At 38.3% G+C, this 19729-nt stretch overlaps 1 protein-coding gene across 1 annotated transcript; it reads right to left on the bottom strand.

The window, feature by feature from the left end:
- Positions 1-17667: 17667 nt before the first annotated feature.
- On the bottom strand, positions 17668-19348 carry LOC127126538 (dihydrofolate reductase). The gene is made up of 4 exons (XM_051055480.1): positions 19100-19348; positions 18914-19006; positions 18459-18831; positions 17668-18152 (listed from the first exon to the last, which is right to left on the bottom strand). Exons 1-4 carry the CDS (start codon positions 19232-19234, stop codon positions 17977-17979), a joined length of 777 nt encoding a protein of 258 aa, XP_050911437.1. The 5' UTR covers positions 19235-19348; the 3' UTR covers positions 17668-17976.
- Positions 19349-19729: the final 381 nt, after the last annotated feature.

The following is a 19729-nucleotide window of genomic DNA, read 5'->3' as shown; positions in this document are numbered from 1 at the left end:
ATAACCGACTCCCGATCCCATCTCTCTTTGGTCGCGAGACCATGTCTTTTCCAGGTTTACTTCGAGCGTTTCCTTTCCCTCTTTTGGGATAAATAACGCACGGTGGCGGCTCTGTTTGTTTTGTTTTAGCCCGCCGGTTGTTTTTCGCGGATGCGACACAGAGGCAATGAGGTAATGAATGAGCAATATCAGGCTGAAAAGCATAAGAAAGAGGTGTCTCCAAAAGAGGACCAAGATTTCCTTAAGTTGATCAGAAAAGGAAACCTTTAAATTATGGATCAACTAGGGAAAACAACGTCAAAGATCTCGATCTCATCCCTGTTGTTGAGCTCTGAAGCTCACATAAAAGCTCTAATGAAATTCTTAAATGTTACGCATGTGACGCACGACATTACCATTGATAAATTTGATGATGTAGTGGTAAACATCACAACATACCGATATTTGGGTTTTAATTAAGTTGAGTTGCTTCCTGAGGGGACTGCCCATAACAAAGCTCTACATATATTTGTTACATGCATGGACACCTTGCTCTCTCGAGTCCTGGTAGATACTGGTTCTTAGCTTAATGTGATGCCCAAGATTACGTTAAGTCAATTTTCGGTGGAAGGGTCTGAGATGAGGGCCAGTGCAATGGTCATGAGAGCCTTTGATGGTTCTAGGAGACAAGTCATTAGTGAGGTGGACCTACCTATCCGTATTGGACCATATTTGTTGACCATTACTTTTCAAGTGATAGACATCAACCCAACGTATTGGACCATATTTTTTTACCATTATTTTTCGAAGTATTATGTGATCAATAAATAAGAATACTTTTTGCATTCAAAATCACGTTCCTTTCCTTTCTGTTATTTTACTTTTCACAAAAAATAAATGGCAAAAGTTTCTTTTTCTTTTACATTTTTTAAAAATCCCATTCTAAAATAAGCTCATAAACATGCAGAGAAAATAAATACATTGGTAACAACATGGCAAACATCCCTTGTAACTCAAGATTTCCAATTAACCAAGCCCAAGACGACAGTGAGGAAGATTGTGAGTTACTGACTGAACTAGCAAGGCTTCTTGAGCACAAGGAAAAAGAGATTCAACCACGCAAAGATCCAGTATAAGTTATCAACCCGGGTTCTGATGAAGCCAAGAAAGAAGTGAAAATAGGGGCATCCCTTGAAAACATGTGTGCACTGATTTGGTTAAGCTGATTCAAGAGTATGTTGAAATTTTTGCCTAGTCATATCAAGATATGCCTGATTTAGACACCAACATCGTTGAGCATCATTTTCCACTCAATCTCGAATGTCCTTCGGTTAAGCAGAAGCTCAGAAGGACCAGCATCGACATGGAACTGAAAATCAGGGAAGAAGTTATAAAGCAGTTTGATGTTGGTTTCTTAGCCATTTCTGAATTGTGAAAGAATTCTTTAACTTGAATTAACTTTTAATGATAGCAAATTGTGTGAACATCATCCAAATTGGTTGTGCATTGCATTACATGATATAATTGTGTTTTTACTTTGTGATTCATCCCACTCTATTGTTGCATAACCACACATATATATGTACATTGAAAAATTCCTTAAAATAACTATTAAAATGCATCTCGTAACAGTATGTATCAATACATGAATCTGTGCATCGATACATGCAGCCTTGATTAATGTCAAAACAAATTATGTTCAGTATGCATCGATACACACGAGCCATGCATCGATACATGGAAGGGCAAAAACTCTGTGCATCGATACATGACCACTTGAGATAGCCTGTGCATCAATACATGAGCATTAAGCATCGATACAGATTAGTGTAAATACCACATGCATCGATACACACGACTCCTGCATCGATACATGATTAATTAATTTGACCAAATTTCATACAACTTACAGTATGCATCGATGCACACTCCTGTGTATCAATACACAAGGTTGTTTCAAGTCATAACAGAATCTGTTTTGCAGCACATATATACAGGTTTCAACAGCAAATGAAAGACACGAATTCATTGAGCAAAAAGACAATTGAACACAAGATCAAAGAAGTGTTGGAGCAATTGTCAGTGAGCACATAGAAACCTGAAAGAGACTTCATCTTCTTCATCTTCTCAATCACTCTTCTTTCAAGAACATTTACACATAACAATTCTTGTTCGTTGGATTAAAGAAGCATTGAGATAACGTTCAGTGGTGTGATCAAGGATCTAGCTGTAGGTTGCAGTGGAACGATCGAGGATCTAGCTGAGTAGAAGATTGAAGGGGGTTTCTAGGAAAAACCTATTGGTTTGTCCTTCAAGAACTGGTGTGTTCTTGAGGGTTTGGGAGTCACATTTGCAGAACAGATTCAGCCGCAGCATTGCGTTTGGAGATCGGGGGATTTCGCAAGCAGGTCGTGGAACCGGTGAATTGTTTGCAACTTTGTGCAGGAAAATCTTGATCAAGCTCAGATCAAGTGAAGGTTCATACAAGAAGAGGTTCTTGGAGATTAGAAATTTTGTCTTTGTATCAAAACCTTGTATCAACGGATTCGGCAATAATTGATAATCAAAGTTCTCAATTTCATTTGAAATTGAGAGGGAGACGTACCCACACGCGAGGACGACGTGGGGAACTTCCTTAACAAATCTCTGCGTATCTTACTTTTACCTTAATCTTCTTTACGTTTCAAAACTGTTTTGCAATTTCTGTTAGTGTGTGGTGATTGATCATATTTCTGGACAGCAGTGATAATAAAACCTTTAATCATACACCATTGCTGTTTATCATCAAACACTCACACACCAACTGTTTGATAAAACGGTTAACTAAATTGTGTTCATTGGAAATAGTATTTGAGGATAAGCGCATTCAATCTGTTAATATTCTGTGTGTATTATTTCTGTCATTCTCATTAAAATCCAGCAACTGCACTTGCGTGTCCGGCTTTCTAGTAGCAGTTCGGAATAGACGGAAGTCGATTCGGGACTGCTTTTTCCGCTGTTTTTTGAAAACTCTGATTAAACGTTAAATCCATTAATTTTTTAAAGAGGTGATCTATTCAGCCCCCCTCTCGATCACTAGCCACACCGTCTAACAAGTGGTATCAGAGCCTGGTTCGCTGGTGCTCTGTGGCTGCCTGTAACAGTATGGATTCTGAACCAAAGGGGGCGTATAATAGAGCGCCTATTTTCAACGGTGAAAACTACGGCTACTGGAAAGACTGCATGCGAGTTCATATAAATTCTGTGGATAGGTTAGTATGGGCTGCCATTGAAAACGGTCCGTTTCAAATTACAATGACCAATGCGGCTGGCGCCATAGTACCTAAACCAGAAGATGATTGGAATGAGAAAGATGAGAAAAAGTGGTCGTGTGATTGGAGAGCTCGAAACATGTTAATTTCAGCACTTGGTGTTGATGAATATTATCGAGTATCACATTGCACGACAGCTAAAGAAATGTGGGACGCTTTAGAAGTTGCTCATGAGGGCACTACTGAAGTAAAACAGTCCCGCATTAACACACTCAATCAAGAGTTTGAACTCTTTCGCATGAAACAAGGAGAATCCATCTCCGACATGCAAAAGAGATTCACCCATCTAACTAACCGATTGAATGCTCTTGGAAAACCTATTTCCAATGAAATTGCTACTAATAAAATTCTCAGGTGTCTTAGCAGGGAGTGGCAACCTAAAGTTACAGCAATCAAGGAAGCCAACGATCTTACAAGACTTACGATTACAACACTGTTTGGAAAGCTGGAAGAACATCAGCAAGCTTTGGAAAGTCTTGAAAAATATGAGAATAAAAGTAAGAAGGAGAAGGAAAAGAAAAGAGACAAAGAGGGAGAGAAGAAGCCAATAGCTCTTGTGGCTTCTAGCTCTAAGTCCTCACGAAAAGAGCAAAGTGACAATGATTCAAGTAGTGACAAAGACTCGGATGATGAGGAAATGGGACTGTTTGTAAGGAGATACAATAGATTCATTCGAAAGAATGGAGTCAAGCATTCCGACAAAAATCTCATGAAGTTTCGAAGACAATCCATAAATTCGAAACAAGAAGAAAACAAGAAGAGTAGAGGAAGAGGATCATGCTTCAATTGTGGTAAATCCGGACACTTTAAAACTGACTGCCCTATGAAGTATAAGGACCAAAGAAAAGACTCACCAAAAGGGTACAGCAAGCAAAGAAGAGCGTATATTGCATGGGAAAGTGATAGTGATTCATCAAGCACACAAAGCTCAAGTGATGATGATGAAGCTGCAAATCTGTGCCTTATGGCTCACACAAAAAATCAGTCCTACCACAAGAAGAAAGACAATGACAAAAAGGTAAAACAAGCCTACTTCAATAACTTCTCCTCTATGTCTTTTTCGGAATTAAAAATAGCTTTTGAAAAACTGCATAACGAAGCTGTAGATGCTTTTAAACGATTAGCTTCCGACAAATATATCTTCTCTTTTTTGGAAGGTAAAGTAAACAAAGCTGAAATTGATTTAGAAGCATTGAAAACTAGTATTGCAGAAAATTCAAAAACTATTGATATTGACGGATGTAGTAGAGTTAGGTATTGTGACGCTTGTTATGTTTGGCAAAAAGAGGTAAACACTCTTAAGGTCAAACTAGAGAAAGCGCTACAACCTAAAATTACTTATACCGTTGACCCCAAGTTGTTTAAGAAGTCATTGAATCCTCCATATGCAAAATACTCTTTTATTTTAAAGGATTCAATGAATAAGAAACAACAAACACATCATCATGGTTTATGTCATTATTGTTGTCATGCTGGCCATACCATTGAAAAATGCAAATTTAGGAGATTTCTAGTCCCTAAAGGCATCTATCAATGGAAGCCAAAAGGCAACCATGTTAACACTTACCCTCTTGGACCCAATGAAAATTGGGGACCAACTTCTCTCTTTTGATGTTGTAGGATGAGTGCCTTGCCTCCGTAGATAGAAGGTGGTTTCTTGACAGCGGCTGCTCAAGGCACATGACCGGTGACATATCGCTTTTTATAGACTTCAAGGCGAAGAAAAAGGGATATGTTACTTATGGAGACAACAACAAAGGAGCTATACTCGGCAAAGGTAGTGTAGGAAATCCCTCCACCACTACTATTTCAAATGTCCATTTAGTTGAGGGACTTAAACACAACTTGTTAAGCATAAGTCAACTATGCGACATGGGCTATAAAGTTTCGTTTACAAAAACTTGCTGCATAATTGAACATGCTGAACAAAACATTGTGTTTAAGGGTGTAAGAGTAAACAACATCTATATGCTTGACTTGTTTGATGTACCGTTAACAAATACTAAATGTCTAGTCACCTTGAATGATGATTCTTGGCTTTGGCATAGACGCTTAGCTCATGTTAATTTCGATTTGCTAAACAAGGTTGTATCTAAGGATCTAGTAGTTGGTCTACCAAAAATAAAATTTTCAAAAGATCACCTATGTGACGCGTGCCAAATGGGAAAGCAAACAAGGGTGTCTTTTAAATCTAAAAATGTAATTTCAACTTCACGACCCCTTGAGCTTCTCCATATGGACCTCTTTGGACCTTCTAGGACAAAGAGCCTAGGTGGAAACTACTATGGCTTTGTAATAGTTGATGACTACTCTAGATTCACTTGGACTATATTCCTTCATAGCAAAGATGAAACTTTTTCTGCTTTTAAAAATTTTGCAAATCTGTCCCAAAACAAAATGAATTCCAAAATAGTTACAATTCGTAGCGATCATGGTGGTGAGTTTCAAAATTATCACTTTGAGAAGTTTTGTGACAAGTATGGCATTGAGCATAACTTTTCAGCCCCTCGCACTCCACAACAAAATGGCGTTGTGGAGCGTAAAAATCGTGTTTTAGAGGAGTTGGCAAGAACAATGCTTAATGAGGGTGGATTACCAAAATACTTTTGGGCTGATGCTGTTAGCACAGCCTGTTATGTCCTAAACAGAATTTTAATTCGCCCTATTTTGAACAAAACTCCTTATGAACTTTTGAAAGGAAGAAAACCAAACTTGTCACATCTTCACGTATTCGGTTGTAAATGTTTTGTTTTGAATAACGGTAAGGAAAACATTGGGAAGTTTGATGCAAAAGCGGATGAAGGTATTTTTCTTGGTTACTCAATGTCAAGTAAAGCATATAGAGTGTATAATAAGCGTTTACTTACTGTTGAAGAGTCGGTTCATGTTTCGTTTGATGAGTCTTATCCGAAAAATGTCGGAAAAGGTATTTCTTTTGATGACGCAGGTGTATCTACAGAAGACATACTCAAGGAAGCTGTTGAGGAAATTGATCAGTCCAAAACAGCTGCCCATGAGAAGGAGGAAGATACAAGTCATGAAGAAATTGAGGAAGAAAAGACAGCTGAAGTGAATGATCTTCCAACAGCTTGGAGATCCTCAAAAGACCATCCCATTGACAACATTTTGGGAGACATTTCAAAGGGAGTAATGACCCGGTCTAAGATAAGTAACTTTTGTTCTCACTTCGCGTTTGTTTCACAAGTAGAGCCTAAAAATACCAAAGAGGCCTTGATTGATGAGTTTTGGCTAATGGCCATGCAAGAAGAGCTTAATCAATTTAAAAGAAATGACGTTTGGGAACTTGTCCCTCGTCCGCGAGATCATCATATCATAGGCACTAAGTGGGTTTTTAGAAACAAACTTGATGAAAACGGAGTGATTACTAGGAACAAGGCACGCTTAGTAGCACAAGGATATAACCAAGAGGAGGGCATAGACTATGAGGAAACTTATGCTCCAGTTGCTCGCCTCGAAGCTATACGTCTTTTGCTCGCCTATGCGTGTTCTAAGGATTTTAAGCTTTACCAAATGGACGTAAAGAGTGCCTTTCTTAATGGTGTCATAAATGAAGAAGTATATGTGTCACAACCTCCCGGTTTTGAAAATGCTGAAAATCCAGATCATGTTTTCAAGTTAAAAAGGGCTTTGTATGGTCTTAAACAAGCCCCTCGGGTTTGGTATGAAAGGCTTAGCAAATTCCTAATTGATCATGGATATTCAAGAGGTAAAGTGGACAATACTCTCTTTATTAAACACAAAGGAAAACACATTCTTTTAGTTCAAGTTTATGTCGACGACATCATATTTGGTTCAACTAACATACACTTGGTCGAAGAATTTTCTAAGGTTATGCAGGGTGAATTTGAGATGAGTCTAATGGGGGAGCTAAACTACTTCCTAGGACTGCAAATAAAGCAACTTGAGGAAGGTACTGCAGTATGTCAAACAAAATACTGCAGAGAACTACTCAAGCGCTTTGGAATGAATGACTCAAAATCAATCGACACTCCAATGCCTACCAACGGAAATCTAGAAAAGGATGAGCACGGTAAGTGTGTAGATGTCAAAAGATTAAGAGGTATGATTGGATCTCTCTTATATCTTTCTGCTTCCAGACCCGACATCATGTTTAGTGTTTGCATGTGTGCACGCTATCAATCAAATCCTAAAGAATCGCACCTAAAAGCGGTGAAGCGCATATTTAGATATCTTCATGGAACATCTAAATATGGGCTTTGGTATTCTAAAGGAAGTGATTGTAGCCTAGTAGGGTACTCCGATTCTGATTTTGCGGGCTGCAAATCAGATAGGAAAAGTACAAGTGGTACGTGTCACCTATTTTCAAACTCCTTGGTCAGTTGGCACAGCAAAAAGCAAGTTTCTGTGGCTTTGTCAACTGCAAAGGCTGAATACGTTGCAGCCGGTAGTTGTTGCGCTCAGATTTTATGGCTGAAGCAACAACTACAAGACTTCAACATTCAACTCAAACGTATTCCTATCAAATGTGACAACACTAGTGCCATAAACCTTACTAAAAACCCTGTTTTACACTCACGCACTAAACACATAGAGATTAGACATCATTTCCTTCGTGATCATGTTGAAAAAGAAGATGTTGTCTTTGAGCACGTTGACTCCAAAAATCAGCTTGCTGATATTTTCACTAAACCATTGGCAACGGAACCTTTCTTCAACATTCGTCGCGAATTAGGAATCTTAGATCTATCTCATTTGATGTCATAAGCATGTTACATCTTAATTATATTATGCCTCACCGTGTGTGACAAGCACTGTTTTAGATGTCAATTATCCTTCACAAGATCTCTCCAATAGAGGTAATATCAATCCTTTCTACAATTTTCTTATTGATTAGTGATTGTGTTTGTTAGATCAAATGTGCTTACTCTAGTTGATATAACGTTTGCTTGAATATACTTCCTGTCTATAATGTATGCTCATTAACACTCTGATTTTTGAGCAAAATTATCATGACATAGTGCAACTGCATAATCATACTGCATTAAAATCCATTAAAAACCAGTTCAGCATCAGTATGTATCGACACCTACGAAGCCTGCATCGATACACATACTCTGAAATTCAATTTTTTAAAAACTGCTTCAGTATGCATCGATGCATCTATCGCATGTATCGATACACAAGGCAATTGTAAACCCTTGGCATCGACGCATCCATCGTATGTATCGATACAATGACAATTTTCAAATACTTGGCATCGACACATAACTCTCTGCATCGATACTTACTGCTGTCATCTGAATTAAATGCATTTTTTTCTCTCTCATGCATCGACACATCAACCAATCATATCATCTCTTATCTCATTACTTCATCTCATCTGCCCTCAAAAACCCCAAAACCAGTGGCTAACCCTAATCCTTCTCATCATCACTCTCTCACAAACTTGGTAAAACCCTAAATCTCATATCACCATGCCTCCACGCACCATTCCAGCCAGAACCAAAGGAAAAGGAAAGGGAAAGGAAGCAGCAGGTACGTCTCAGCAACCACCAGATGTTCCTTCAAACGCCTTAGACATTCTCCATCCTGCCATTGCTGCTGAATTTGAGGATTCCTTCAAGACCAGGTTGGTAATGAAACCTCACATCTTTGATAAAACAGATGCTGTTCATCTGCACCTAAATGAAGTAGTTGAACTGTTACATGCACAAAGACTTGGGTCCTTTCTATCTACAAAAGATGATTATCATGAGGATTTCATCAGGGCCTTTTATGCTGGTTTACAAACTGGTACAGGCTATATGTTCCGGTGTTCTATCGGAGTCAGAACATATACCTTTGAAGCCTGTAACTGGGAAACAGTGTTTCAAATGCCGCTTCCGTCGATGGCTTTCAAGTCCTGGCATGACCTGCACTTTGATCCTGAATTTGACCTGAGGGACTTTACAACTTCTATCCTAAAGATTGATAGACCGTTGAGTGAGGACGAACACGTCACGTCAGGTATGATCAAACAAACTTCGCGTATTCTACACTGGATCATTACACACATTCTGCGTCCAACCAACAGTGGCCACTCTCGGTTGGATAGACCTAGCATACATCTTCTCTACATTCTGCAAAATAAGATTCACTTAAATTGGGCGAACTACTTTGTAAAACGTCTATTTTATGTGCGAGACAGCAAAACTGTAGCGCTAGGGTATGCCTCTCAAGTCATGAAAATTCTAAAGTTTTGGAAAGTCACAATCCCTATTGTTCCTCTTCTATCCCCGTCTACTGCTCAAGAGTTTGACTCTGCTACTCTTTCGCATATGGGATATCGATGGGACAAAGACCGCAAGTGCTTCTACTTTTTTGAAAGAAAATCCAAAACCAGAATTTACAACTTTGACGTGCCTTCTGAACGCATCCATGTTGCTGAAGAACAGCCTGATGAAGAAATGCAGGATGCGCCTGAAACAGATGTGCCTCAAGCTGAGGCCAATACTGGTTGGGGTGAGTGGGTGCCACGAAGGTGGTCTCCCACCAACTACGTACCTGAACCTACAACCCCTCCATTCGCCGGTGGTACTTCAGCCTCAACACCAAATGCGGACATCACTCACATGCTTCAACAGATGGAAATCGCCAACAAAGAACGCCATGAAGAAGCACGGTACTGGCATGTTCAACAAACTGAATGGCACAACGAGCATCGGGACTGGCATGATGAGCACACACGGATGTATCACAATCAACATGCTTGGCACCAAGACTTGGTCAAATGGCATCAAGTGTTCTACAACGAAATGTCTGGCTTTATGGATGACTGCCGTGAAAATCCTGGGATTATGGACAGCTTTCGAAGCGTTGAGGTTCAGAATCGGTTTAGGCAATACTCCTTCATGGGACATAATCCAGACACGATGCCTCCTCCTCCACCTCCGCCAAGCTACCGAGACCCCGACAGACATGATGAGGAATCCTGTGGTGGCCACAATCCAAATTAACCCACCATACCTTTCATTTCAATGCATTTCATTTCATTTGGTTGCACATTATTTGTTCTAGCTTATGTAACTCCTAAACTCGTTTGCACACTTTAAATGCTTTTAAGTTTCTGTTTATCTCTATTTGTTATTGCCCTTACCTTTTGAATGATTCTTTGTGAATGATTCTTTAACTTGCAGCTTCTTTCTGTGTGATTGATAGCGTATTATCCCTTTTGCCATGCCCTGCTTCACTTTCTACTTGATAACTATAGTTCTTCCTCTTTTTGATGTTGACAAAGGGGGAGAAAATGCAGATATGCACAAACTCAGGGGGAGTATCACACATCTTGCCAAGAATTTGCCATCATCAAAAAGGGGGAGTTTGTGAAAGAATTCTTTAACTTGAATTAACTTTTAATGATAGCAAATTGTGTGAACATCATCCAAATTGGTTGTGCATTGCATTACATGATATAATTGTGTTTTTACTTTGTGATTCATCCCACTCTATTGTTGCATAACCACACATATATATGTACATTGAAAAATTCCTTAAAATAACTATTAAAATGCATCTCGTAACAGTATGTATCAATACATGAATCTGTGCATCGATACATGCAGCCTTGATTAATGTCAAAACAAATTATGTTCAGTATGCATCGATACACACGAGCCATGCATCGATACATGGAAGGGCAAAAACTCTGTGCATCGATACATGACCACTTGAGATAGCCTGTGCATCAATACATGAGCATTAAGCATCGATACAGATTAGTGTAAATACCACATGCATCGATACACACGACTCCTGCATCGATACATGATTAATTAATTTGACCAAATTTCATACAACTTACAGTATGCATCGATGCACACTCCTGTGTATCAATACACAAGGTTGTTTCAAGTCATAACAGAATCTGTTTTGCAGCACATATATACAGGTTTCAACAGCAAATGAAAGACACGAATTCATTGAGCAAAAAGACAATTGAACACAAGATCAAAGAAGTGTTGGAGCAATTGTCAGTGAGCACATAGAAACCTGAAAGAGACTTCATCTTCTTCATCTTCTCAATCACTCTTCTTTCAAGAACATTTACACATAACAATTCTTGTTCGTTGGATTAAAGAAGCATTGAGATAACGTTCAGTGGTGTGATCAAGGATCTAGCTGTAGGTTGCAGTGGAACGATCGAGGATCTAGCTGAGTAGAAGATTGAAGGGGGTTTCTAGGAAAAACCTACTGGTTTGTCCTTCAAGAACTGGTGTGTTCTTGAGGGTTTGGGAGTCACATTTGCAGAACAGATTCAGCCGCAGCGTTGCGTTTGGAGATCGGGGGATTTCGCAAGCAGGTCGTGGAACCGGTGAATTGTTTGCAACTTTGTGCAGGAAAATCTTGATCAAGCTCAGATCAAGTGAAGGTTCATACAAGAAGAGGTTCTTGGAGATTAGAAATTCTGTCTTTGTATCAAAACCTTGTATCAACGGATTCGGCAATAATTGATAATCAAAGTTCTCAATTTCATTTGAAATTGAGAGGGAGACGTACCCACACGCGAGGACGACGTGGGGAACTTCCTTAACAAATCTCTGCGTATCTTACTTTTACCTTAATCTTCTTTACGTTTCAAAACTGTTTTGCAATTTCTGTTAGTGTGTGGTGATTGATCATATTTCTGGACAGCAGTGATAATAAAACCTTTAATCATACACCATTGCTGTTTATCATCAAACACTCACACACCAACTGTTTGATAAAACGGTTAACTAAATTGTGTTCATTGGAAATAGTATTTGAGGATAAGCGCATTCAATCTGTTAATATTCTGTGTGTATTATTTCTGTCATTCTCATTAAAATCCAGCAACTGCACTTGCGTGTCCGGCTTTCTAGTAGCAGTTCGGAATAGACGGAAGTCGATTCGGGACTGCTTTTTCCGCTGTTTTTTGAAAACTCTGATTAAACGTTAAATCCATTAATTTTTTAAAGAGGTGATCTATTCACCCCCCCCCCCCCCCTCTCGATCACTAGCCACACCGTCTAACATGAATATCCTCAGTGGGTTGACAACATCATCCCAGTTCCAAAGAAAGATCGTAAGGTCAGGATGTGTGTATACTATAGAGACCTTATTAAAGCGGCCCCAGAGGATGACTTTCCTTTGCCTCATATTGATGTCTTGGTTGATAACACTGCTTAGTTCTCTTTCTTTTCTTTTGATGGATTTTTTCTCGGGGTACAATCAGATAAAAATGTCTCTAGATGATATGGAAAAGGCAACTTTCATCACACCTTGGGGAACTTACTAATATAAAGTCATGCCGTTTGGTTTGAAAAATGTAGGGGAAACATATCAGTGCACCATGGTAACTCTCTTTCACGACATAACTCATAAAGGAAATGAGGTTTACGTGGACGATATGATTGCTAAATTCAAGATTGAAGATGATCACTTAGTCCATCTAAGGAAGTTATTTGCTAGACTCCAAAAGTTCAAGCTGCAGTTGAATCTTACAAAATGCACCTTTGGGGTCCGATCTGGTAAACTCTTGGGTTTCATCGTTAGTCAGAAAGGCATTGAAGTTGATCTTGATAAAGTTCGAGAAATTCAAGACACGCCACCTCCCAGAACTGAAAAAGAAGTCCTTGGCTTTTTGTGTCAACTTAATTACATATCTAGATTCATCACTCATTTGGCAGCTACCTGTGAACCGATTTTCAAATTACTAAGAAAGAACAATTGGTCGTATGGAATAATGATTGTCAAGAGGCATTTGATAGAATAAAAAATTACTTTCAAGAACCACTGATCTTAATACCACATGTTCATGGTAGGCCACTAATCATGTATTTCATTGTGCTAAATGAATCTATGGATTGTGTACTGGGTCAACATGATGACACGGGCAGAAAAGAACATGCCATTTACTACTGTAGCAACAAGTTCATCGAGTGTGAGACTAGATACTCACTCTTAGAGAAAACCTGTTATGCTCTAGCTTGGGTTGCTCGACACCTGAGACAATATATGGTTTACCACACTAATTTGTTGATATCCAAAATGGATCCAATAAAGTATATATTTGAGAAGTTTACTGTCATTGGAAGAATTGCTCGGTGGAAAATGCTACTAACAGAGTATGGCATATAATATGTTACCCATAAAGCTATTAAGGGGAGTGTGATATATGAATACCTAGCTCATCAACCCGTGGAGGATTGTCAACCAATGAGGTTTGACTTTATGGATGAGGACATCTTGTTTATCAAAGATTGTGAAATTCCAGGCCTTGATGAAGGACCCAAACCAGGATCGCGATGGACACTCGTGTTCAACAGTGCTTCCAATGCTCAAGGTCGTGGAATTGGGGGAATTATCACTTCTCCTACTGGCTTTCACCTTCCATTCACTGCTAGATTATGTTTTGACTGCACCAATAACATGGCCGAATATGAGACATGTATCTACGAAATTGAAGCAACCATTGATTTGAGAATTAAAATCCTCGATGTGTACGGAGACTCCTCTTTGGTGATCAGTCAGGTAAAAGGAGATTAGGAGATCAAGATAGCAAGTTAATCCCATACAAAGAGCATGTCATGAAGTTGATTCCCAATTTTGATGAAATCACTTTTCATCATATCCCTAGGGAAGAGAATCAAATAGCATATGCTTTGGCCACCTTGGCATCCATGTTTAAATTCAAGTGGAGAAATGAAGCACCCGCTATTCACATTGACCACTTGGATGAACCAGAATATTGTCTAGCAATTGAGGCAGAATCTAACTATAAACCTTGGTTCTACGACATTAAAAGATATATGGAAAAGCAAGAATATCCCGAGAAAGTGTCCATCACTGATAAAAAAGGCTTTGAGAAGGCTCTGTGCCAAGTTCTTCTTAAATGGGGATGTGTTGTACAATAGGAATTATGATTTTGTTTTGCTTAAATACGTGGATAGACACGAAGCAAACACGATAATAAAATCCATACATGAAGGTTGTGAGGGAGTACATGCTAAAGGGTCTGCCATGGCTAAAAAGATCCTTTGACCTGGCTATTACTGGACAATAATAGAGGTTGATTGTTACAACTTTGTCAAAAGATGTCACAAGTGTCAAATCTATGGTGACAAGATCCATGTGCCACCAACTCCATTGAATGTCTTGACCTCTCATTGGCCCTTCTCTATGTGGGGTATTGATATGATTGGAATAATCGAGTCAAAATCTTCCAACGGTCATCGTTTCATTCTGGTTGCTATTGATTACTTCAGGAAGTGGGTTGAAGCTTTTTCATACACGAACGTCACACGAAAAGTGGTTACAAGGTTTATAAAGAAAGAGATGATTTTTCTCTATGGTGTTCCTAGCAAGATTATCACTGACAATGTCAGTAACCTGAACAACAAGATGATAAGAGAGTTGTGTCAAGAATTCAAGATCGAGCACCACAACTCTTCACTATACCGGCCTAAGATGAATGACACCATAGAAGCAGCAAACAAAAACATCAAGAAGATTGTCCAAAAGATGGTCAAGACTTATAAGGATTGATATGCGATGCTTCCTTTTGCTCTGCATGGCTATAGAACTTCAGTTTGTACTTCTACAGGGGCAAATCCATTCTCACTTGTGTATGGAATGGAAGATGCTTTGCCAATTGAGATTGAAATTCCTTCACTAAGGGTTATCATGAAAGCTGACCTCCATGAAGTCGAATGGGTTCAATCCAGATACGATCAACTGATTCTCATTGAAGAGAAACGTTTGACAGCTGTCTGCCATGGTCAGTTATACCAGAGACGACTCAAAAGAGATTTTGACAAGAAGGTTCTCTCTCGTGCGTACCATGAAGGTGAACTCGTGCTCAAGAAATACTCTCTTATACACTCAGATCCACGAGGTAAGTGGACTCCCAACTACGAATGACCCTTTATCGTCAAGAAGACCTTCTTAGACGGAGCCCTGATCCTCACCACCATGGATGGGGAGGAGTTGCCACTGCTAGTGAACTCCGATGCAGTCAAAAATTATTATTCCTAAAAAAAATGAATAAATAACCCGTTAGATTAACATCCGCAAGGACAATCTAGGCAAAAATGGGTATCCCAAAGGACCAAAAAAAAGAAATGTTCATGAAAAAGTTAGGGATCAAAACAAAAAATATACATATGCCCGCTAATTTGAAAACCCGAAAGGACGACTTAGGAAAAAATGGGTAACCCGGTGGAAGAAAAAAGAAGAGAAAATGTCCAGGCAAAAATTAGGAAGAAAGGCATTTGACTGTAACCTTGAGCCTATTTCATCATAGGTTGATCTCAGACGGTAAAAGATCGATCCAATCATCGTCAACCGAAGCAAAGTGTTAGGACCTAGATCTTATAGTTGATGGTAGCCAATATTGTAACAAATGGAAAATCAATCAAATTTCCCATGACATTTACCTTTGTTTTTTCAATTTTTGCAATTTCCTCTTTAAGGATTTTGCATCCTTGTACACACATCATATGTACGAATTTTTCCACAATCAATAAAATTCACTTTTCTCTTATCAATTGTTTTTCATTTTAATTTTCAGTTCTCGTATTTTGTTCACACAATGCCACAAAACATCGAGAATAATAAAAAGCTAAAATAAAAGAACAAATTTGTGCATTGCTTTGATTTGAAAAGTTCTAAAGGACGATCAAGAGTCTACAGTAAATGTTTGATACACGAAATCATCTCAATAACCACTTATCAGATCATATACTTTTCTCTCCAATAGGGTCAGGATTCAAATCTTCAACAACTGTGGTAACAGGAAGTCCCCTCCTTTGTGGCAAGCTCTGGTATAGACATCAAATGACGGAGAGTCGAAGTCTACCCTACCAGAAGAATCCCACCGTTGTGGATTCCATACATATCCTTCCATAAAAATAACTCGCATTTTCTGCATAACATACATAACTTAATGCATCATGAAGAAACAATCATACATTGCATGCGTCACGCATATCAGACAAAAATCCCCTTTTAAAGCTCCAGAATGCGTCAGAAAAGTTCAGAATAAATGACCATCGCGCCGATGATGAGAAGTATCACGCCCGCGATGGCTTCTTTTGTGCCCACGATGGGGCGCGAGAAATACATTGGTTTTTCGTCCTTTTGTGCATTTTTTTCACCAATTTTTGCTATGTCAATATTTTCTCCACACCTGGTCATTCTAAGCACATTTTGGCACTTTTGCTTAGTATTGCCTCCATATTTGACTGAAATTGCTTCAAATTCTTGTCGAAAACATGTATTGATAGAGTTTCATCAGGGTTTGAGGTCAGGATGCATTATGAAGTCTGTGAAGCTGAGATCGATCTCTAATCCAAGGTGGAGATTTTTGAATTGGATTAGGATCGGCTCTTGCAGTTGGCTACCAGAGGTGTGGCCGGCAGTTATAGCTGTTGTGGATTTCGTGTTACCCTGTAACAACCTCCAACTGTTTTGAGTCACTTTGTTTGGCAGATCAGAAGGTTAGAGATTGTGGAAAGCTTTATATATCTTGCTCACTTTGTTTCTTAGGTCGTGAAGTATTGAAACAATCAATTAGAATAAAGAGGTCAAGTGAGTGTAAGCTTGTTTCGGGGTTAAACACGACTGAAAAGGTAGTGTGAGGGAGAGGTGAATCTTCATTGTTGTACATTTGTATTGTTCAATAATTGCATCTCGGATCACCTCGATTTTAGAGGAGTCCGTTTAGAGTAGGAGTTTTCTCTCCGAATTGGATTATCAAAGTGTTTGTTGTGTTCTTTATTGTTCTGGCGTTATATTCTGTTATCTGTGATTCCTTGACTGGAAATGTGTTTCCGTTATGCCAAGAAGGCATTGCATTAGAGTTTTGTGGAAGAAATCAATACAACATAATCATAAGTATTTTAACAAAGTAGTGTGAGAGTTTGATTTTCGATCTTACAAGAGTGAAAAATAAGAGTGATAAATGTGAGCATAGGTTCTAACGAAAAAAATTCCACCCAACTATCAAAGCTTAAGGGCAAGAATTTAGAGAAAACAAGTATGTATATTGTTTGATCTTCAACAATGATGGAGATCATCGATAATGGCTATCCAAAATGAGTTGAAGGCAAAACAGATGTCAAAAGAGTTACAAAGCTATGTTCCATATTCACCAGTACGTGGATGATGCCAAATTTGACAAAGTTTATGCTCCAATGAATACAAAATAGGCTTAGGACACATTAGTACAATGTCATGCTGAAGATGAAAAAGTTAAGAAGGTGAAGGTCCAATCATCAAGTATGAACTTATGTAAATGGAAGAACATGATAACAAAAATTCTTATCAAGATTAGAATCATTACAAACTAGGGAAACGAATGGCCAAGTTCTCACATATTAGCAAATTTGTAAAAGAATTAGGAACGTAGGGATATTCATACATAACATATAAGGTTTGTCAAATATGCTTGAAATCTCACATATGAAAGAATAGCAAATATGAAGAGACGAAGTCTTTACAAGTGTAGGTTTCTCCCAAGTCTCTTGTAGTCGACTAGTGGTTAACATAATTCATAGTATTTTCTGCCATAATGAGAAGCTGAAATTGTAAATCTAAGATAGAAGAACTTATTAAGCAGCCAAAACACAAATCTTCAGAAAAACATCAGAAACAGCAAACTACTAAAAACACAATTTGAATCAAATTCAAGTCCCTTCCTCATAAGCTAAAATTTTCCGGCTTCGACCACCTCTATGGTTTCAGCATTTCCCTTGTTTATTTCCACCCCCTTGGTAGTATCAACTTCTTGCTTCCTTTCATGCTCACAAACTGAGACACCAACCTTTTCTTCGCTGACGATTTCCGCAACCCAATTTTTCAACAGACCAGTAGAAACTTCATCTGTATGAGCAATGCAAGAAAAGTTCATTATATAAGCAAGTAGCATGTAGTAGTAGTAGACTAGACACTATGCAGGGTCGTTTTGAGTGCGTGCAAGAAGAACTATCGCACAGGGTCCCAAAATTTTCAGAATTAAACTATAGTTAAACGGGATCTCATAAAATATTTGTCAGATTAAATCATGATTAAATAGGACCTTTATTTGTTTTGCCCTTGTTAAACTATAGATAACCTATACAAAGCCGCCTCCAAAAACTTGAGACGGCTCTGAAACCTGAAACCTGACACTATGAATGAGAGCATTACCTAATCTTGGGACAGTGTGACCTTGAGGATGCCTTATAATGACAGGCTTCTCAAACGCAGAAGCAAGTTCCTCGGAAGGAATTTTCAACCAATCTTTCTCACCAATAAAATGAACCGATTTAGCTTTGATAGCATCCTTGTATGCGACATCACATATACTAGGATCTCTAAACTTAGATCCTGATATTGATACAAAAAACTTTATAGGTGGATGCTCCTTTAACAATTTTCCCTGTGCTTGATAACCTATTAAAAGTGCTGAAAGTGTTGCACCCTGTGAGAAGCCAAGAAAGCCATCAAAGGGACCATTGGCTATGATGTATTCAGTCAAGTATGTGATGCATTCTTCCAAGTTAGTATACTCAGTGAAATCCTGAAATATATTATAGGTTATAAAGATTATACAAGAATATACAGACAACAAAATACGCAGTTTATATATAATACTTTTACACCTTGTCGAATTGAAACCACTCAAAGTAAGGTGGAGGAAAAATGCTTTCTATGTCAGATTTGCCTCCAGCAGGAAATTTTCCATCTGGGAATTCCTGTGATCAGCAATAGAACTAATATAGTTAATTTACTTATCATAATTTTGGTGTAATTATTAAAATTAGTGATTAGTAAATTAGTATTATTACCATATGGAATTGAGAGAAAATAGAAGGATCCCATTTGCTGATTTGTTTTTTGATGAAACTGCCACTGGTTCTGAATCCATGGAGGCACAGTATTTTCATCTTCTTTTCATTTTCTCCTCCTCCTCCTCCTACCATTTTTTGTTTCTTTGTTAATTCAACATCACAAAGTTGGACTTTTTGTAAAGAAATGAGAACAACTCAGAGCCTCTATTTCTACCTAACTCTTTTAGGAGTGTATTAAATTGAAGGCTTCTAATCTAACAACCAGTTACTTTTGTTGACTTGGTGGGTTGGTGTCGCACGTGCAACGAACCTTAACACTAAAATTTTCAACTTCATAAAAATGATGTTTTTGTCTAATCATAAAACTTTGTTTGCATATGAAAATAGCATTTGTCTGCGAACGTTTTGGATTTTTGACTTTTTTATTAATTGTGCACACAATTAGTAAAGAGAAATTAATTGTTCACACAAAGTGTGTGGTGTCGGAGACATTTATAAATATTTTATTCCTTAAATATGTTTGTCAAAGAGAAACGCACAAATTTTTATTCATGCATTTGGTCAAATTACTTATATATTATATACGTAATTATAGAGTAGTTATAATTATTTTTTTAATTTGTTCTG

Source organism: Lathyrus oleraceus, chromosome 3, assembly GCF_024323335.1.
Source record: "Lathyrus oleraceus cultivar Zhongwan6 chromosome 3, CAAS_Psat_ZW6_1.0, whole genome shotgun sequence".
NCBI classification, from domain to species: domain Eukaryota; kingdom Viridiplantae; phylum Streptophyta; class Magnoliopsida; order Fabales; family Fabaceae; genus Lathyrus; species Lathyrus oleraceus.
This window is presented reverse-complemented; position numbering and strand designations above follow the sequence as displayed.